We start from the raw sequence: 22,244 nt of genomic DNA, 5'->3' as shown, positions 1-22,244 counted from the left end.
GAGGAGGAAAAAGGAGGCTTTAAATACTCTGATTACAGCACCGCGAGTCTGTGGGGGCAGCTGCGTTACGCCGACTGCTTTTCAGAGCAGATCTAACAGACTCTCCGCGGGCATCAAAGCCTTTTCCCCAATAACAAATATTTTCACACCAAATGTTTCCCTCCACCCCTCCCTGCAAAAAAACTTGATGGTTAAATATTTCCTTTCATCTATAATCTCTTTTCACCGTTTGTGAGAACAGCTCAGGCTGCGCCCTGCGCCATCGTGAGGTGCTCAGAGCGCTCCCACTGTTTTTGCCTCACACACTGATTCATTCGCTCTGTTGCTCAGAAAGTCTCATGTAAGAGGGGGCCTAAGACAGTTTTTAAGGCCAGAGAGCTCTCCTCCTTAAGACTTTCAGGGTGAATTTTGACTTTGGAGTTGCCTACAGGTCCCTCTGCAGACAGGGAGAGCTAAAATGTTAAGGGAAACTGCTATGTCTGCAGAAGGCATAACAGGGGTCAGCAAGCTTTTTCAACAGGGGGCCTGTCCACTGTCCCTCAGACCTTGTGGGGGGGGGGGCCAGACTATATATATATATTTAAAAATGAATGAATTCCTATGCCCCACAAATAACCCAGAGATGCATTTTAAGTAAAAGGACACATCCTACTCATGTAAAAACACCAGGCAGGTTCCACAAATAACCCAAATATGCATTTTAAATAAAAGGACACCTTCTACTCATGTAAAAACTTTCTGATTCCTGGACCATCCGCAGGCCGGATTGAGAAGGTGATTGGGCTGGATCCGGCCCCTGGGCCGTAGTTTGCCTACCCATGGCATAGAAGACACTCTCTTTCTGCTCATGGTACAAGTAAAGGCACACACACACACAGACAGTTGTTGCTGTACAGAAACCAAGCTTCTCCCATGTGACTTTACTGATGCAATTGTTTAATTTTATTTATTTATTGCACATAAAGGACCTGAGGGTGGCAACACAAGAACAGGGCCTTCTCTGTGGTGGCTTCCTGTTTGTGGAATGCTCTCCCCGGGGAGGCTTGCCAGGAGGCTTGCCTGGCACATTATACACCTCTAGGCACCAGGTGAAAATGTTCCTCTTCAACTGGGCCTTTGGCTAATTAACATCTTATGCCCCTTTTAAATGTGTCTATGGGAGGGGGTGGTTGGAAGGGGGTTATCGAGTCTCCCCTCCTCGTTTTTATTATGTGTTTGATCTTTTTATCTTGTATTTTATGCTGTGAACCTTCCAGAGATCTATGGAGGAAGGGTGGCATACAAATTTAATAAATAAATAAGCAAACGGGAAGGTGATAAGATGAAGCAAACAACCTGGGTTCAACAGTGAAGCTCATCTGTTGACGGCCAAGATTTTAAAGCACGTTGCGAGTATCAGATACTAAGCTCACAATTTAGCAGCCTGGAGATGAAGAACCTGGAAAGGGCAGGATTTCATCCACATGCAATTCATCAACTGATATAAAGAGCGTGTTTTCCTGTTTGTAGCAAGAGAGTGCTCAGAATGAGCTGTGCACAGTTTTCTGCGCCACCGGAGGAGAGAGAGGGCATGCATTGCCTGTGCTTTCCGCAAAACACTGCAAAACTTACTAAATAAAAATAGCAACGCCTGGCTTGAGAGTGCACTTCTTGTCCGTTGGAAGTGATCCCTCTTGGCTGAAGAAAATCTGCTTCCACAAAGTAATGAATTGTTCCTGGCTTGAGACAGGCCAGTTTTCTGAGGGAGGGAGAGGGGATTGGCTCATGAAACATGTGAACGGGCTTAAGATGCTTGCTGTTTGCTTCCTGGCCAAACCTTTGATCCCAGCAAATGTCCTGTTCCTTCTTTCCCAGCATAACAAAAGCCAAACACCCAGGGGTGCGTTCTCAGGGCTTGCTGGAAAGGGGAGAATTTGCAAACGCGCAGCAATTGAGTGGCCTTCCTCAACTGCTGCTCTCCAGAAGTCTTAGGCTACAAGTCCCATCATCCATGGCCGTTAGCTGTGATGGCCGGGGCTCATAGCTGTCAAGTGTTCCTTATTTGGCGGGACAGTCCCTTATCCCAGCGCCATGTCCCGCTGCTGTCCCTTATTGATGATGTCTCTTAAATAAGCTACTGAAGGTAATGGGGCCCTTTCTATGTCCAGCTTGCTTTGTCAACAACAAATTGTTGCTGTTTTTTGTGTGTTGAATATATGCTATATGGTAATTTATGGACCTATCAGGGTTCTAAAGCCATTTGCACGCAACAAAATATGTATTTTATAAAAGTAATTGTTGATCTCTTATTTTGGCTGCTGATCCCTTATTTTTGAGGCTGCTGGTCCCTTATTTTCAAATCTGTAAGTTGACAGCTATGCTGGGGCTGAAGAAAGCTGTAGAATCCTAGATTTGGAAGGGATCCACTAGGGCATCTAGTCTAACCCTCTGCAATGCAGGAATCTCGATCTGTAGTGTAAAATATCTGGAGGGAACCAGGTTGGCATAACGCTACGGAGGAAAGACAATTCTCACAAGTCTCAACAATGCAACTCCGGAAAAAAAATCCATTGAGCACATGGACTGATAATATGGACAGATTAGCTACATATGAACGAATTGCATGTCAACGCAAATTAAGAATGGATAAATATGAAGAAATCTGGAAGGAATATTTAAGCGATAATGTGGATAGTGGTGGGAAGTAGGGGGAGGAAAGAGAGGTGGGAAAATATTGTTAAAAAGGCGTAGTCATAGGTATATCAGTGTACAGTGGTACCTCGGGTTACATACGCTTCAGGTTACAGACTCCGCTAACCGAGAAATAGTACCTTGGATTAAGAACTTTGCTTCAGAATGAGAACAAAAATCGTGCTCTGGCGGTGCAGCGGCAGCAGGAGGCCCCCTTAGCTAAAGTGGTGCTTCAGGTTAAGAACAGTTTCAGGTTAAGAACGGACCTCCGGAACGAATTAAGTACTTAACCCGAGGTACCACGGTATTCAAATTTGAATTGCCAAATTGTGTTATTTGTGTTATTATGGTTTTTGTTGTATGTGTCTTTTGCAGTTGTTGTTTGTACTGAAAAAATGATTAAATAAATTTAAAATAAAATAAAATGCAACTCTGGAGATACTATAGGCTTGTGGTTAGCTACTTGCCAGGTCGCCTGGGGCGAATTCAAACGGCTCCCAGGCGACCAGAGACGGCCATTTCCAGTTCCACCTTCCAGAAGAGTCTGCTCATTCTTGAAAAGCGAAACTCACTGACCATGCTTGGTTTAGGGCTGAGTGTTCCTACGTGTAATCTCAAAATTGGGGGAAGGCCCTCATTCATTCTTTTGTTGCAGTCTATGTCCAATGGGAAACGGGTGGCACTGTGGGTTAAACCACAGAGCCTAGGACTTGCTGATCAGAAGGTCGGCGGTTTGAATCCCCGCGACGGGGTGAGCTCCCGTTGCTCGGTCCCTGCTCCTGCCAACCTAGCAGTTCAAAAGCACATCAAAGTGCAAGTAGATAAATAGGTACCGCTCTGGCGGAAAGGTAAACGGCGTTTCCGTGTGCTGCTCTGGCTCGCCAGAAGCGGCTTAGTCCTGCTGGCCACATGACTTGGAAGCTGTACGCCGGCTCCCTCGGCCAATAAAGCGAGATGAGCGCCACAACCCCAGAGTCGTCCGCAACTAGACCTAATGGTCAGGGGTCCCTTTACCTTTACCTATGTCCAATTCAAAGTGGAGTAAGGAGGGATAAGTAATGACACAAGCATCCACCTCACTTTTCAAACACCTACCCACCCACCCACACCCTTTTTTCTATTAAGAGAAAGATCATACATGTGTCACCCCAAAAAATCTTCCACTCGTGGCGCTTACTGGTTTGCAAGATGGCTGTTGGAAGGGGTGGGGTGGGGAGATTACATTTGTATGCAAGGGAAACAAAAAGAGAGAGAGATAGCCGCTTCTGTTACCCGTGCTAAATCCTTTAATAAATGTGGATTTAATGCTAAGATAGAAGATCAGGTAAAAATTGCCCAGAGCTGCTTAAAAACTGGAACCGTTCCACTGACCTTCAAAATGTTATTAGAAAATTTAATAATTACAAACTGTCTTAAGTTGGATTTTCTGGTTTCAAGTGAGCTTAATTAAGCAGCAGCACCTCACCCCACTGGTACTCTCAGTTTTTTATCAGAATTGGAAGGGTGTAATTTTCCTACTATGTTGCAATTAAAGCAAGCAAGCAAGCAAGCAAGCAAGCAAACAAACAAACAAACAAACAAACAAACACCTTCCCTGATAGGCTGCTCACTGTCAGTTCTCACGCTGTAGCACAAGGATGAACCCGTGTGAAGCCACAACGTCAGTCATTCGGGCTACATAAGGACAGCAAAGCCACAATAAATTATCCCTTATCTTCGAATGATCCCTGGGTGATGAATCAGTTCCTCTCTTTTAGGCACCACTTGGGTTATTTCCGAAATTTTTAAACAAGCGGGTGGTGGTAGTGAACTTATGAAAGTTTGGACGCCAACGGTTGTCGATAACACTCTGTTCCTCTGTGATGTTATTCCCCCCCCCAAAAAACAGCTCCATGTTGGCCTTATGAAACACCATGGCACCTAAACAGGGAGGGGGGGTCTGTCTGGATGATGCCCTAAGCCAGGGGTCCCCAAACTAAGGTCCGCAGGCCCGATAAGGCCCGAGGGACTCGTTTACCCGGCCCGCGGCGACCCCCGCTCTTACTGGCGCTGTGCTGCGTGGCTGCCCACTTCTGGGTCGGAGGAGCACCAGAAATAGTTTGTGCGCATGCACAAGCAAGATTTACGGTACACATCCGGGTCGGAGGAGGCCTGTGCACAGAAGCTATTTCCGGTGCTCCTCCGACCCGGAAGTGCGCCGGAAATAGCGCATGTACATGTGTATGAGCATGCACTCCCTCAACCTCTGGCCCACCGCGCAATCAACGCTGGAGACACCCGTCTGAGGTGCGGTAAGTTTGCTGACCCGTGCCCTAAGCCCCTTCCCGTTTGGGGTTTCCTGTGCCCAGTGAGGACCGAAAAGTAATGGAGGACTGGTTAGCAAGTTTCTTTGTGTGACAATGAGCTTAGCTGGCTTAGAATCATGGAATTGTAGAACACCAGAGTTGGAAGAGACCCCAGATGTCACCTAGTACCACCCCCCACAATGCAGGAATCTCAGCTAAAGCACCCATCAGATGTGTCCAACAGCAACCCAAAATAAAGAGTTAGGTTGCAAGAACTGCAACCAAGAGACTGGTCCACAGCAGTGACCAGAGGAGGAACGGCCGCTGGGAGGAGCTCAGACAGAAGGAACGCCCTGGTGCATCTGCAGCAGCACAACTGGAAGCCTTCCTCTGCCCCAGCTGCAACAGAACATGTCTCTCCCCTATCGGTCTCCTACAGCAACAGTGCAGAACAAAAAGACTGGGATCTATTGGCAGATTTCCGAGTGGAACGCAAGCAGCAAGCGTAGAAACAGCAAGGATTTCTGGCTATTGAACGCCACAAAAAAAGGCTTTTCTCCACGTGCTAAATTAGGATTAAAAGAAGAGTTTTGGGGAGCACAGGAAAAGACCAGGAGCAGATTTCTGTTTTGTGTGGAAGGCGCGCGAGTTCTGTTCCGGCACTGAAACCATATTCCTGGGCTCCTTAACTTTAACTGAGGTCGCCTGTCCGCAAAGACCACCATTTCCAGGTAGTAAAGAGCAGAGACCCTATAAGCTAAAATCCTGACATTCCATTCTTTAAAGGTCTCCAGAGATGAGGGAGATACGATTATGCCTTCCAACCCACAACAACAAAAACAACAACAACAGCTTAACCATTTAAAAAAGAAGCAGTTAATTCCTGAAGAAAATGAGAGGCAACTACAATTTGAGGACTGGTTTAATACGGCAGACTACCCTCTTCCGTTATTTCTGCGTATAACTCCTCTCCCCAGCCCCACTCCCACCTCAGTCCCACGGAAAACAACTCCCTCCAGGGGTCGCATAGCAAAACATAACCTTTCCCCTTTCTGCATTTGTAGAATGCACCTCAAGTCACTTTTTGTCAGGCAGTTCAGTATTACATGGCTCCATGACTCCATCTCTCACAGAGCTGTTTCCCATGTTCAGAAAGTTATTATTGTTTCATGCCTGGTGGCAAGAAATCTCTGCCAAGGTGGTTTGTAAACACCCATTTGTTACCCAGACCTCTCAGGTCTATCTCGGTCTCGGCTCCGAAAGATGGATTTGCACGCCAACCATGGCTGTACTCCTTAGAGAGGCGTAGCTCCCCCACTCCACCTCGCCCGTCCCCAAAATGAATAGTTTGCATGAACTATGGGCCTATATGTACACTGAGGATCAAGGAGAGTTATGGGTGCAGGTGCTTAGAGACTACTGCAGCTAAGCGGTACAGTGGTGCCTCACAAGACGAAAAGAATCCGTTCCGCAAGTCTCTTCTTCTTGCGGTTTTTTCGTCTTGCGAAGCAAGCCCATTAGCGGCTTAGCGGATTAGCGCTATTAGCGGCTTAGAGGATCAGCTGATAAGTGGCTTAGCGGATCAGCTGTTAAGCGGCTTAGCGGATCAGCTGATAAGCGGCTTAGCGGATCAGCTGTTAAGCGGCTTAGCGGATCAGCTGATAAGCGGCTTAGCGGATCAGCTGTTAAGCGGCTTAGTGGATCAGCTGATAAGCGGCTTAGCGGCTTGGGAAAAAGGGGGGAGGAGGAAAAAAACCCCGCAGGAACTCGCAAGACATTTTCGTCTTGCAAAGCAAACCCATAGGAAATTCATTTTGTGAAGCACCTCCAAAACGGAAAACCCTTTCGTCTAGTGGGTTTTCCGTCTTGCGAGGCATTCGTCTTGCGGGGCACCACTGTATATTGTTGGCATCCGTCTGATCTCCAGAGACAATGGAGTGCGCCCCTGGGGGTGAAGTCAAACGGCTCTGTTAGAAGCACCGAAGTGACCTCCCTGGGGTGCAAGCCTGGGCAGTGCAAATAATTATTATTATTATTATTATTATTATTATTATTATTATTATTATTAAATTTTACTTATACCCCGCCCTCCCCAGCCAAGACCGGGCTCAGGGCGGCTAACAACCAATAATAAAAACAAGTTGATTGTAATACAACTTAAAAAACAAGATTAAAATACAACATTAAAACAATTAAAACATTAAAATGCAGCCTCATCACAGGAGGAGAAAGGAAAAAAGGGAGGGGGAGTGAATCAAATTGATTCTAAGCCAAAGTCCAGGCAGAACAACTCTGTCTTACAGGCCCTGAGGAAAGAAATCAGATCCCACAGGGCCCTGGTCTCATGAGACAGAGCGTTCCACCAGGCCGGAGCCAGTGCTGAAAAGGCCCTGGCTCTGGTTGAGGATTATCTGACTTCCTTTAGCATTCTAGGGTGTTGCTATTTATGGACCTTAAGGTCCTCCGTGGGGTTTACCGGGAGAGGTGTTCCCGTAGAGCTCAGAACCTTCCCCCACCAACATTGACAGGCAAACGACCCCAGAAGGAGCCAGACGTGTCCCCCCCCCCACCCCTCCCCTAACATCACCATACACTGTTGAAATAAATAAATGGAAAAAGAAGCCGCAGGTGCAATTACCAATGGCGCAGTCGTGTCCAGTCCAGCTGGGGTCACAGCTGCACAGGCCGGTTTCGGGCACGAACGTGCCGTGGCCGGAGCACTGGTCCAGGCAGGTCGCTCTGGGGGTCTCGCAGTTGGTTCCCCCCCATCCGACGGAGCAGTGGCATTCTCCTCTCACACACACACCACGCCCGGAGCAGGTGGGGTCCATGCAGTCCACTGCAGGGGGAAGAGAGAAAAAGAGATGCACATGTAAAAATAAGCCTAGGTTTGCATTCATGACCTCATTTGTTTGTTCAGCTTATGCCCCTCCAGGGAGTGCAAGGTGGCCGAAGTAATCTGCCCCCCATCACATCCTCACAACAACCTTGTGAGGTAGGCAAGGTGAGAGAGGGAGTGGCAGACCCTAAGTCACACCCAGGTGAGTTTCACGGCTAAGTGAGAATTTGCTATAGATCACGGGTAGGCAAACTAAGGCCCAGGGGTCGGATCCGGCCCAATCGCCTTCTAAATCCGGCCCGCGGACGGTCCAGGAATCAGTGTGTTTTTACATGAGTAGAATGTGTGCTCTTATTTGAAATGCATCTCTAGGTTATTTGTGGGGCATAGGAATTGATCCATATACTTTTTTCAAAATATAGTCCGGCCCCCCACAAGGTCTGAGGGACAGTGGACCAGCCCATTGCTGAAAAAGTTTGAAAAATAGATAGATGATAGATAGACAGATAGATATAGATAGATAGATAGATTAGATAGATAGATAGATAGATAGATAGATAGATAGATGATAGATAGATAGATAGATGATAGATAGATAGACAGACAGACAGACAGATATAGATAGAGCTATTTAAGTAGGAATCTTTACCCTGCTCTGCATTTGCATTGGGCTGGAAAACGGGTTTTATATACAGAATCGTTTCACGTATGTTTCTGTCACCGGTGCTTCTGCTGTTAAAGCGCTTAGCGATGTTTCGACGGAAAGCAAATCCGCAAACGGAAGCAATGAATAGATATATTTTTCTTTCTATCTATCTATCTATCTATCTATCTATCTATCTATCTATCTATCTATCTATCTATCTATCATCTATCTATCTATCATCTATCTATCTATCTATCTTGTTGTTGTTGTTTAGTCATTTAGTCATGTCCGACTCTTCGTGACCCATGGACCAGAGCACGCCAGGCACTCCTGTCTTCCACTGCCTCCCGCAGTTTGGTCAGACTCATGCTGGTAGCTTCGAGAACACTGTCCAACCATTCTGTCCTTTGCTGTCCCCTTCTCCTTGTGTCCTCAATTTTTCCCAACATCAGGGTCTTTTCCAGGGAGTCTTCTCTTCTCATGAGGTGGCCAAAGTACTGGAGCCTCAGCTTCAGGATCTGTCCTTCCAGTGAGCTCTCAGGGCTGATTTCCTTCAGAATGGATAGGTTAGATCTTCGTGCAGTCCATAGGACTCTCAAGAGTCTCCTCCAGCACCATAATTCAAAAGCATCAATTCTTCGGCGATCAGCCTTCTTGATGGTCCAGCTCTCACTTCCATACATCACTACTGGGAAAACCATAGCTTTAACTATATGGAACTTTGTTGGCAAGGTGATGTCTCTGCTTTTTAAGATGCTGTCTAGGTTTGTCATTGCTTTTCTCCCAAGAAGCAGGTGTCTTTTAATTTCGTGGCTGCTGTCATCTGGAAGCGCCCTCTCTCTCTCTCTCTCTCTCTCTCTCTCTCTCTGTGTGTGTGTGTGTGTGTGTGTGTGTGTGTCACACAGTCATACCTCAGGTTACAGACGCTTCAGGTTGCGTTTTTTTGGGTTACGGACCCGCCAAAACCCAGAAGTACCGGAACGGGTTACTTCTGGGTTTCAGGGGTTGTGTATGCGCAGAAGCGCTAAATTGCGCTTTGCGCATGCACAGAAGCACCAAATCGCAACCCGCACGTGCGCAGATGCGCCACTGCGGGTTGGGAACGTGCATCCCGCACGGATCACGTTCGCAACCTGAGCGTCCACTGTGTGTGTGTGTGTATTGTGTGTGTGTGTGTATGTGTGTGTGTATATATATATATATATATATGACTTAATTTACAAAGTCACCTGCATTTTACCTAGGCTCAGCCCTTTCCCTGAGCTGCGCGAGGATATATTTCTGTGGCATGAAGACTCTCACTCTTTTTGCATCGCCAAAGAGGCAGGAGGAGGGGACCCGGCTTATAAATCTCTGGGGCTGTTAAAAGCTTCCAAGAGCGAAGGCACCAACCTCAGAACGCTGGGACCTCTCTCAGCTCCCTGACTGCCCTCTTCCTCAGAAGTAACAGCCATGAAAGGGAGAACAGGGAGAGCGAGCTGGCAGCACCTTACGGCCCCGGCAGATGGTTCAACTGTGGGGAACAAAGATTGCCGGCTAACTGACAAGGGGCAACGGATAGGCAATTAATCATCCTCTCTGAAGGCCAATGGGGGGAAGGAGGTGAGCGGTACAGGGGTCTCCATCACAGGCGGCAAGAGCGCTCTGCTACCTCAGCGTTAACACAGGATTACCGGGGGGCGGGGGGGCGGTTGCATGCATGTCAGGACACCTCATTCATCATAATCCCAGGGCCATTTTTCATGTTGAAACGAGCCCTTTCAGGAGGCGCCCGGTACAATGGCTACTTTAATCTTGCCCTTGCTGGCCGCATCGCTTCAGAGTCTTGGCACCGTGGCACGGGGTCTTGGATTGGAGAGTTTCGCTGCCTCCTTTGTGAACAAAAGCTTCAATGTGTGTGTGCTTGCTCCCTTTTCCTTTCCCACTTTCTTCTTCTTCTTCTTGAAGAAGAATAGCATGGTTGTGGGTTTTCGTTTTTCATTTTCGCAGGACGTTCTGCTCAGCAAATTCCGCTGAAAGCGAGTGAGTAGAGGCTTCCAGCCTCTTTCTAGAGATCTGTTCCAGGTACAAACAGCAGAAGCTGTGATTTGGGGCACCAATCCACCAGGTGGGGATGTCTCCCAGGTCAGTCCCACAGAAATGACAGAAGCCTCCCCATGGCTCCCATTCATTTCTGCAGGGCGGGGGCCGGAAAACTTCCTTGGCAATTATTAGAGGCTTGTTTTCTGGCAATTATTAGAGGCTCAATGGGCTCAATTCTATACCACCAACGGTTCAGGACCTGCTCTCGGGCAGGAATGATCAACTCACTTTAATAGTGGCTGAATTTTTGAGTGCTGTCCATGTAGAAAGACTGGGCCATTATAAAGAGATTTAGTGGTTCTTAACTGATCGGTAATGTGGTAGTGTTGTATTGTATTATTTATGCAAATTGATTCTCTCTGGAGTTAAAGATCTGACTGGGACAAACCTTGTTATGTTGAGCTCGTATTTTGCACAGTTTGTATACAGTGTTTGTTTGATAATGTGTGGTTTGCTATGCCTAATAAAGGATATTCATAATAACTTCCTTGGCCAAGTGTGGCATTAGGTTCCCTGTTTAAGGAAGTTTTTAATGACTGGTGTTTTAATGTATTTTTAATCTCTTGCTGGAAGCTGCCCAGAGTGGCTGGGGGAACCCAGCCAGATGGATGGGGTATAAGATAATAATAATAATAATAATAATAATAATAATAATAATAATAATAATTACAGTGGTACCTCCAGTTACATACGCTTCAGGTTACAGACTCCGCTTACCAAGAAACAGTACCTCGGGTTAAGAACTTTGCTTCAGAATGAGAACAGAAATTGTGCTCCAGCGGCGCAGCAGCAGCTGGAGGCCCCATTAGCTAAAGTGACGCTTCAGGTTAAGAACAGTTTCAGGTTAAGAACGGACCTCCAGAATGAATTAAGTACTTAACCCGAGGTACCACTGTATTATTTGGTACCACTGTATTATTTGGAGTTCAGGATAAGCACTGCATGAGAAATAATAATAATAATAATAATAATAATAATAATAATAAAGCGGTAAAACATCAAACATTAAAAACTTCCCTAAATAGGGCTGCCTTCAGATGTCTTTTAAAGATAGGATAGCTGCTTATTTCCTTCACATCTGAAGGGAGGGCGTTCCACAGGGTGGGCGCCACTACCGAGAAGGCCCTCTGCCTGGTTCCCTGTAACTTGGCTTCTCGCAGTGAGGGAACCGCCAGAAGACCCTCGGTGCTGGACCTCAGTGTCCGGGCTGAACGATGGGGGTGGAGACGCTCCTTCAGATATACTGGGCCGAGGCCATTTATGGCTTTAAAGGTCAGCACCAACACTTTGAATTGTGCTCGGAAACGTACTGGGAGCCAATGTAGGTCTTTCAGGACCGGTGTTATATGGTCTCGGCGGCCACTCGCAGTCACCAGTCTAGCTGCCACATTCTGGATTAGTTGTAGTTTCCGGGTCACCTTCAAAGGCAGCCCCACCTTCAAAGGTAGAAGGACTATAGAACAATGGCAGAGCATCTCCCTTACATGGAGAAGGTTTCAGGTATCTCCAGGTATTGCTGGGAATTCCTGTCTAAATATACGGAAAAACTTTCTGACAGTCGGAGCTTGAGAAGTTGTGGATGTTCCTCGGAGGTTTCTGAGCAGAGGTTGGATGGCCATGTGTCGGTCATGTATGAGATTCCTGCATTGTGGGGGTTGGACTAGATGACCCTTGGCATCCCTTACAACTCTGCAATTCTATGATAGCTTAGGAGTGTCACTGCCAGTCAGTGAGGACAGTACTGAGTTACAAGGACCAGAGGTCTGACATGGGATAAGCCAGCTTCCAACATTCCTGTGCTCCCAATTGCACCAGCTGAACTGAAATAGCTACACAGTTTAAAGCCTCCCAAATACCAGAAACCTATTTCACAGAAACTTCACAGAAACTGGTTGTCCCAGTTTTGTGGAACGCCATCCCCATTGAGGCAGGTGCCTGCTATCTGTGCCTTTCAGAAACATTTGCAAACACTCTTGCTTCAACAACTTTTCCCCTAGTTGGGTGAAAAGGCATCTCTGCCTTGGGAGCTAACTTCAGATTGCTTTCCTCGGTCCTGTATACCTGAAGGAGAGTCTCCACCCCCACCGTTCAGCCCAGACACTGAGATCCAGCGCCGAGGGCCTTCTGGCGGTTCCCTCATTGCAAGAAGTGAGGTTACAGGGAACCAGACAGAGGGCCTTCTCGGTGGTGGCACCCGCCCTGTGGAATGCCCTCCCTTCAGATGTGAAGGAAATAAGCAGCTATCCTATCTTTAAAAGACATCTGAAGGAAGCCCAGTTCAGGGAAGTTTTTAATATTCAACGCTGTATTGTTTTTAACACTTGATTGGGAGCCGCCCAGAGTGGCTAGGGAAACTCAGCCACATGGGCGGGGTATAAATAATTTTTTATTATTATTATTATTATTATTATTATTATTATTATTATTATTATTATTATTCCAAACCTATCTTGCTTTCTCGTACTGTTTCCAAAACTATTTCAGTGGTATGGCTGCACCCAGCCTTGCGACGTCTTTAGGAGTCCATCAATACATTAATCAATAACAATGCATTGGGAATTGAACCTGCTGGATACAATCGGGGAGGAAACACAGCTTGTTAATAAGAGCAGGTTCTCCAGCTTTTGCAAAGCTGCAACCAGCACCGTACATGACCACTCACTGCTGAGATAAACGGGAGAGGTACAGTAGAATAGGCAGACTAGCACAATTCCTGTTCATATCAACAAAACGCAGGCAGGAGAGATCTGGCTGGACTGCAATAACTCAAGGACCACCTTCCCTGATATGAACCAACCCAGACCCTGCGATCACGATCAGACGCCCTTCTCCATGTTTGGAGGATGGCAACACGAGAACGGGGCCTTTTCTGTGGTGGCCCCCATTTGTGGGGTTCTTTCCCCAGGGAGGCTTGCGAGGCACCAAGCGAAAACATTCCTCTATATCTAGACCTTTGGCCAATTAAACACTCTTTGGCCTTTTAAACTGTGTCCGTGCGTGCAGAGCTATTGTTTTTGTTTGTTCTTATGGTAAGTATTTTTGTGTTTTTATATTGTAAACCGCCCTGTGATCCTCGGATGAAGGGCGGCAAAGAAATCTAATAAATAAATAAGTAAAATAAAAAAAGGCGCTTTGATAATACAGTGGAACCTTGGCTGTTGAACGTAATCTGTTCCAGAAGACCGTTCAACTTCCAAAACGTTCGACAACCAATGCGCAAAGGGCTGCCAGAAATTTCAATGGTGAAAATGGAAAAACAGGCAGCGGAAGCCGTTCGACTTCCGAGGCGCATTGGAAAACGGAAGCAATTACTTTCGGGTTTCCAGAGTTCGGCTTCTGAAACATTCGGCTTCTGAGACGCTCAAAAACCGAGGTTCAACTGTACTGTACAGGCTTAATACAATGTGTGTGTGTGTGTGTGTGTGTGTGTGTGTGTGTAAGAGAGAAAAGTTAAGAGAACATTAATCAGAAAAGGCATATTTTAAATATTGGAGAAAGAAGCACTGAGGCTTCAAACCAAAAGAGATCAAGACCAGATGGCCCTCTTTTAAAGAAAAGAAATAATATTTGTGAAATATTTGAAATCAACTTTTATTGGAGGGATTTACAGTTTTTTTTGGGGGGGAGGGGGAAGAATCCCACAGATTTCCTAAGTAACATATTTCATAGATTCTTTTTAATGTTCCTTTCCTCTTGGCAGAACTACGAAATATTGTCTTGCATATGGGAAACAAATGCTGAGTAGGAAAGGGGAAAGTTCCCAACCACACAAAGGCTCCTAGGAAAATGTGTTTCATTTGGTGCCTGCCCTTCTAATTCGGGGCTGCCATCCGATTAAATAATATTGGGCTTTTACCTATTTATTTAAGAATCTCTGTCCAACTTTGTAGCCCTAAGAGGCTTTCAAAGCAACAGCAAAAAAGTTGTAAGAATAGAGCTGTAATAAAATTGTAACTGATATGAACAAAATCAGAATCATAATTATCTAAAAGCAGCAACCATTGGAATAATCAGTAAAGTTCTGCCTAATAAGTAATGGCAATGAAAATTCATCATGGAGAGGGTTCCATTTTGAAATGTGGTGGGAGGGCTTTTTGGGGTGTTATTGGGTTGTTTTTATTTTGATTATGTATTTTGTGGTTTTATATTTTGATTTTATTCTGTGAACCGCCCTGAGACCTCTGGGTATATGGCGGTATATAAATTCTATACATAATAATACTAATGATACTACGGAACTGAAGTGAGTCGTATCTCCTCAGAGGTGAGTCTCACTCAGTTCAATGGGACTTACTCTGAGGTAAGCGGGCACAGAATTAAGCACTGAAGAGCACAGAGAGAAATTGTAATTGTAATATGTAATTATCCAAGCACTTCCTATTTAATTCACTGATTCGAAATAAAAGCTATGGAACGCCGTCCTTTGAGGGGTCCGAATGGCTTATTTCTCTGGGCTGCATAAAAATGGAAGAGGAATTAGACCAAAGGCCTATCGAGTCTGGCATCCTCACAGTGGCCATTCAGATATCTACTGGAAGCCCAAAAGCTGCACCCAGAGCACAACAGTTTAAGTGTCTTAGTGTGAGGACACTGGGGTGTGTATGTGTGTACAAAAAACCTCACCACTTTCTTACAAAACAGAAGCGAAGATTGCTGGGGTTTTTTTACACCAGGGGGCATACAAATAAAATGATGCATGTATGCAAGTGTTCTGGCACCTCTCAGCAGAGCTCTGCTGCGTCTCCGGCTCACGACAAGACCCTCCCTGGAGCCCGAAGGGGACATCCTTTAGAGAGAGTCTCCTCATGAGCCAGAGGTGCAGCAGGGCTGTGTTGAGGCTCTTTGGCCTCCTGGCTAACAGCTAATGCATGGGAAGGCTGCGCTGTCCTTTCTGCTGGTACACGTGTATCCGAGAGGCAGAGCTGAGCTGCAAGGAAGAAGGCTCCCCTCGCCTCAGCTGAGCAGCTTTAGCAAGTCTCTGGCTGGTAAGGATAACATCCCTAGAGCCCAAAAAGATCCTCTTCGGGCTCTGAGACGGGTCTCCTCGCAAGTGACTGGGAGTAGCCGCTGAGACCACATAACACCAGTCCTGAAAGACCTACATTGGCTCCCAGTACGTTTCCGAGCACAATTCAAAGTGTTGGTGCTGACCTTTCAAGCCTCAGCCCAGTAGACCTGAAGGAGCGTCTCCATCCCCATTGTTCATCCTGGACACTGAGGTCCAGCGCTGAGGGCCTTCTGGAGGTCCCCTCACTGCGAGAAGCCAAGTTACAGGGAACCAGGCAGAGGGCCTTCTCAGTAGTGGCACCCACCCTGTGGAACGCCCTCCCACCAGATGTCAAAGTGAAGAACAACTACCAGACTTTTAGAAGACATCTGAAGGCAGCCCTGGTTAGGGAAGCTTTTAATGTTGGATTGCGCTTTTAATACTCTGTTGGGAGCCGCCCAGAGTGGCTGGGGAAACCCAGCCAGATGGGCAGGGCATAATTAATTAATTAATTATTATGAGGATGAGGATGCTAGGACTCTCCAGGGTGCTCCCCATTATACATGATTTTTCATACATGCACAGGGGTCCGGACCAAACCCCCACATAAATAAGTCTGTACTACTAGTACAAAGATCCATTAGTGATGAGTTCTGGCACTTTTTCTTCTAGAAAAAAAAGCACTGTATGTAGGATCTCATAGATAAAGACTTAATCCATCTTACGTCTGTGGCATGCCTAACCGCGGAGGCTCCTGAACTTATTTGCAATCTGGCTTGCACAGGTTTGGGGCCCAATTTTCATGACATGACTAACCAGTTATGCCCATGAAAGAAGACGACATAAGAGATCAGAGCCCCACCAAACTTGAAGCATGGGAAGTCCCAACAAAAAATTTATAATTCAGGTAGAATATTTGGACTAATTGTTATGTATTTGTATAATTTGGAATATTTAATGTGATTTGATTGGTTTGTTAAAATGGGAAACTTAATAAAAATGATTTATAAAAAAAAAAGAAAGACGACATAAGATATCTTCTAATGACTCTTGAAGAAACTCCATTTAATTTTATCTCGTGTGCCTCAACAAAGGAACGCAGCTACAGGCCGTGAAAAACTCACAGAAACTTATGGAATGACATATTTCTGTAACTGGGAATTGACTTGGTCTTTTTCTATATGCTTGCAATTGAACGGGCTTAGTGTGAGACTGTAGGGGCGGGATGGAAAGCTACAACCTGCTGATGTACTAGCTGAAATCCATAAAGAAACCTTTCTTTAGAAAGAAAGAAAGCGTGGATCGTGATGACACCAGGGTACCACGCGTTGGACAAGGAGAGGAGAAGGCTTGCCATTTTCAGGGACAGCCTTGTGTTTGCTATAACATGTTGTTCCTGCTTGTTGAAGGAGCTGACGGACGGGTGTCTTGCTGACACAAGCACATCCGTCCGCCAGCGCTGTCCCAAGAGCCACTTTGTTCATCACTTCACAATAACAGGAGGTCTGGCATTAAGAAAGCAGTTCAATCCACCCACAATAGAAGAAGAAGAAGAGTTTGGATTTGATATCCCGCTTTATCACTACCCTAAGGAGTCTCAAAGCGGCCAACATTCTCCTTTCCCTTCCTCCCCCACAACAAACACTCTGTGAGGTGAGTGGGGCTGAGAGACTTCAGGGAAGTGTGACTGGCCCAAGGTCACCCAGCAGCTGCATGTGGAGGAGCGGAGACGCGAACCCGGTTCCCCAGATTACGAGTCCACCGCTCTTAACCACTACACCACACTGGCTCTCACAGCAACTGGGCTTCCATCTTTCACACACATAAAGGAAAGAATGAAAACATAGCGCCTTATAAAAAACATGGAAATGAATGCAGATCAAGGAGAAAATCCACAACATTGCCATCTCGGGCCCAGAACGGAACGGAAAGCGATCTTAAGGCAAGACTTTTTTTAAAAAAAGAGACGTTCAGTTCTGAAGCAGGAGAACCAGCTGCTGAAGGCCTGAAGGACCCTGCCCGTGCCTCTCTCCAACTGGCTTGGGGTGGGGCTTGGCAGGCTTCACAGGGACTGCAGCTGCTTTAAAATTGTTTTTAATTTTTATCTGCGTTGTCTTAAATGAGACCATCTTGCCTGTGAGCCCTGGACAACCTGCACCCTGCCTTGCTGGCCCTTTCCCACCTGGTCTGGGAGAGTGGAGTGCGGACTGACTCCAGCTACAAAAGCTGAAGCTGATGAATGGAGTTTTGTTGACCGGGGGTTGAGAGAGAGCTGTTGCTTGCTGTTACTGATATTATTGTTGTATCTTAAGTTTTAAATCTTATGACAATTTGATAATTATGTGGAAATTGTTTCTATTTGGTTGTGTACTTTTTGATGTGTTTTATTTATAGTGGTACCTCAGGTTACATACGCTTCAGGTTACAGACACCGCTAACCCAGAAATAGTGCTTCAGGTTAAGAACTTTGCTTCAGGATGAGAACAGAAATCGGGCTCTGGCAGTGCAGTAGCAGCGGGAGGCCCCATTAGCTAAAGTGGTGCTTCAGGTTAAGAACAGTTTCAGGTTAAGTACGGACCTCCGGAACGAATTAAGTACTTAACCTGAGGTACCACTGTATTGTTTATGACTTCAGTTATGTTTGTAATTACCGTATTTTTTGCTCTATAAGACGCACCAGACCACAAGACGCACCTAGTTTTTGGAGGAGGAAAACAAGAAAAAAAATATTCTGAATCTCAGAAGCCAGAACAGCAAGAGGGATCACTGCGCAGTGAAAGCAGCAATCCCTCTTGCTGATCTGGCTTCTGGGATAGCTGTGCAGCCTGCATTCGCCCCATAAGACGCACACACATTTCCTTTTACTTTTTAGGAGAGAAACAGTGAGTCTTATAGAGCAAAAAATACGGTATGTAAAGCTTGTCATGTTGTAAGTCGCCTTGAGCATAGTTTCAGCTATGGAAAGGCGGCATACAAACAAAATGATGATGATGAAGCAGTGCTTGAATCCAAGGCCAGAATATGACATGGCTTTCAGACTCTGAAAGGAAAAGCAGCACATAGATGCACCACTTCACATGCGCTGCTGCTCCGTAAACAATGGAATCAGTAATTACATACTATGGCACACCAAGGAAAAAAAAAACCAGTGCATACGTTTAGATGTGCAGATGGGGAAGGAGATTCAAGCTTGTGATTATATGAACTGCCTCTGAGAAGTCCCCTCAGAAGGACTGGCCATTTTCTCACCCAGTTATTGTACCAAAAATGAAAGATAGAATCATGGAATCATAGAGTTGGAAGAGACCACAAGGGCCATCGAGTCCAACCCCCTGCCAAGCAGGAAACACCATCAGAGCACTCCTGACATCTGGTTGTCAAGCCTCTGCTTAAAGACCTCCAAAGAAGGAGACTCCACCACACTCCTTGGCAGCAAATTCCACTGTCGAACAGCTCTTACTGTCAGGAAGTTCTTCCTAATGTTTAGGTGGAATCTTCTTTCTTGTAGTTTGGATCCATTGCTCCGTGTCCGCTTCTCTGAAGCAGCAGAAAACAACCTTTCTCCCTCCTCTATGTGACATCCTTTTATATATTTGAACATGGCTATCATATCACCCTTTAACCTCCTCTTCTCCAGGCTAAACATGCCCAGCTCCCTTAGCCGTTCCTCATAAGGCATCGTTTCCAGGCCTTTGACCATTCCAGGCCTTTGAACCAGCGTCAACCAGTGGTGTTGGCACTTCAAGGTTTGTGCGAAGCCTCCTCAAAAAACACATTGCAATGGGAGAAATTGGAAGGATCTCAAAGAGAAGATAGACAGGGACTGGAAGGTGTTTAAAGGATACTTGCAAAACCATATTGAAAAATCAGAACTCCTATTAGAATAAACAAGTTCCGTTTTAAATACTGAAATACTAAATAAGATGGATAACGATGTGTAATAGGAAAAAGAAGCATGAAATCAGGTTAAAGGTGTGTGAAAGAAAGTAATTGAAGTGGAAAGAAATTGCAATTTAGTAGACTGGAAGTCTAACACAAAGGTGGGGTGAGGGGTGGTGGGTGGTGAGGGGAAAAGGAATTATCTGTGGGACTGAATACAGGTATGTTTGAATATTTTTAAGGATTGTATGAAATGTATGTTTAAATGCTTGTATATTCGCAATATGTGTGTATTAATGCTGGATTATTTTAACAATAAAAACTTTTCAAAACAAAACAAAACACATTGTGGGAGTCGAAACGGCCTCGGCCTCTAGGACTTGGTCCGCCTGTGAACAACTCCCCTCTCTCTTGGGCTGAAAACCAAAGGGCGGAAATAAGACCCACTGAGTGATGACTACAAATACCTTCCTCGCAGCTCTCTCCTTTGTATCCCGGGTTGCAAATACAGGTCCCCATGATACAGGTCCCGTGGCTGTTGCAGGCGACGTCGATGCACTGGTTGGTCGGGACGTCGCATTCGGCTCCTTTCCAGCCACTGTGACACAAGCAGCGCCCTTTCATATACTGCCCGTTGCCGCTGCATAAGACCGGGCAAGATGCTGAGAAGCAGGGAAGAGGAAACAACAACAAAGGCAGCAGTTAAAAACTTCATTCGCAAGGGGCCGAGGACTTTGCAAGGACTTAATGGTTTGTGTTTTATTAGCATCGCTCCTACTGATAGAAGGGACGCGGGTGGTGCTGTGGGTTAAACCACAGAGCCTAGGCCTTGCCGATCAGAAGGTTGGCGGTTCGAATCCCCATGACGGGGTGAGCTCCCGTTGCTCGGTCCCTGCTCCCGCCAACCTAGCAGTTCGAAAGCACCTCAAAGTGCAAGTAGATAAATAGGTACCGCTCCGGCGGGAAGGTAAATTGTGTTTCCGTGTGCTGCTCTGGTTCGCCAGAAGCAGCTTAGTCATGCTGGCCACATGACCCGGAAGCTGTATGCCGGCTCCCTCGGCCAATAAAGCGAGATGAGCGCTGCAACCCCAGAGTGGGTCATGACTGGACCTAATGGTCAGGGGTCCCTTTACCTTCACCTACTGATAGCCATCCTTACCTGTTGGAGCACTTGCCTGTTGTTTCATGAGCAGCGGCTCTTTTCAGCTGGGACTCTAAGGGGCTAGTTATTGGGCTTTTGAGAAGTCGTGGCAACTGTGCGGTCAGAATTATTAGCCCCCTCCCAGCCCATGTGCATCAAGGCATCTATTCCCATGCCCTATATTTTTACATCGTCTTTCCCATTAATGGCTCATGCGGCTTCTTGAAGTCAGCTGTTCCACGCCTGACCTAACAACCAGCACAAGCCTGCAGTGAAAGGTTTCTGCGGATGCTGAATCCGGAGCTTCTGCCAAAATGCACAACGTCTATTAAGCCTGAGGTGGGTTGTTATTCTATTGCCTCCTGCTGCCTTTGGCCCTGCTCAGCTGTTCCCCAACAGCAGCTGTTCCCTCAGGCAACCTGAATGGTTTCCATCCCAGCTGGTCATTCTTAATGACTGCAGCTTGTTTGTTTTCCTCTTCCGTCCCCACACCCTTTTCCTTTTGTGTGTGTGTGTGTCTTGCAGCAGGGACTGTAAACCAACTCTGGGAACCTTTTCGCTGTTATGAGAACGAGCCACAGCAGCCCTTGGGTTCTTTGAGAGACCTACATGAATGATTCTTAGCAAAGCACAGACCTCGTTGTTTTGCGTGTTTCCTATGACAAGTCTCATACACTTTAAACTATTTTGCACTGACTTGCTTCATTCTCGGTTTCCGTGCAAAGCCTTCAGGAGCATTGCAGGCTATAGCTGCAGCAAGCGGGGGGAAACCCCACAAACCTTTTGACTAGCCATCTTTTTTGAAGGTTTGGCTTTGTGGCTTCCCCAGCCACTCTGGGCAGCTTCCAACAAAATATTAAAAAACAGTAATGCATCAAACATTAAAAGCTTCCCTAACCAGGGCTGCCTTCAGATGTCTTCTAAAAGTCTGGTACTTGTTGTTCTTTTTCACATCTGGTGGGAGGGCGTTCCACAGGGCAGGTGCCACTACCGAGAAGGCCCTCTGCCTGGTTCCCTGTAACCTCACTTCTCTCAGGGAGGGGACCTCCAGAAGGCCCTCAGCGCTGGACCTCAGTGTCCAGGTAGAACGATGGGGGTGGAGATGTTCCTTCAGATATACTGAACCGAGGTTGTTTAGGGCTTTCAAGGTCAGCACCAACACTTTGAATTGTGCTTGGAAACGTAAAGTGCACCAGGGTAGGCTCTCTAGGACAGGGACAGGCAAACTCAGCCCTCCAGATGTTTTGGGACTACAATTCCCATCACCCCTGAACACTGGTCCTGTTAGCTAGGGATGATGGGAGTTGTAGTCCCAAAACATCTGGCGGGCCAAGTTTGCCTGCTCCTGCTCTAGGATAACCTCTGAGGTTCAGGCAAGGAAAAGAAGCTGCTCAGAGGCCACCTTATGGATTTACGGGAAGACAAAAAGGGTCAGCCTAAACTCAGCCAGCTATTGACAGAGTAGTTGCTGGAGAAACAATGGAACATAGTGATTGCTAAGCTTCTTGGACCAATTCTTTCCCCAAGGGGCGGTGCCCTTGATGGGTCATTGTTCTGTTTGCTCACATGCAGAAACCAAAAGAAAGGGGTGGATGTGTTTGGTTGGGGGCAGGGAGGAGTGAGGCCTGTAGAGTCTCAGCTAGATCAATCTAAGAGAAACCTAAAAGTATGGATAAATGTTTATAGACTAGGGGGTGGGCTCCAAATCCACCTTT

General features: G+C 46.4%; 1 protein-coding gene across 11 annotated transcripts in view; it reads right to left on the bottom strand.

Annotated features, from left to right (window-relative positions):
* TENM4 (teneurin transmembrane protein 4) overlaps nucleotides 1–22,244 on the bottom strand; it is a 628,724-nt gene that overhangs the window by 125,021 nt on the left and 481,459 nt on the right. For all 11 annotated transcript variants that reach the window (XM_081909492.1, XM_081909496.1, XM_081909502.1 and 8 more), the window contains 2 exons: nucleotides 19,856–20,050; nucleotides 7,594–7,794 (listed from right to left, as the gene is read on the bottom strand). In XM_081909492.1, the coding sequence (XP_081765618.1) occupies nucleotides 7,594–7,794; nucleotides 19,856–20,050 (396 nt within the window). The remainder of the gene's footprint in view (nucleotides 1–7,593; nucleotides 7,795–19,855; nucleotides 20,051–22,244) is intronic.

The sequence above is a fragment of the Podarcis melisellensis genome (genome assembly GCF_964234715.1).
Source record: "Podarcis melisellensis genome assembly, chromosome: 4".
Lineage (NCBI taxonomy): Eukaryota > Metazoa > Chordata > Lepidosauria > Squamata > Lacertidae > Podarcis > Podarcis melisellensis.
The sequence above is the reverse complement of the archived record's forward strand: the minus strand, read 5'-3'. Positions and strand labels throughout refer to the sequence as shown.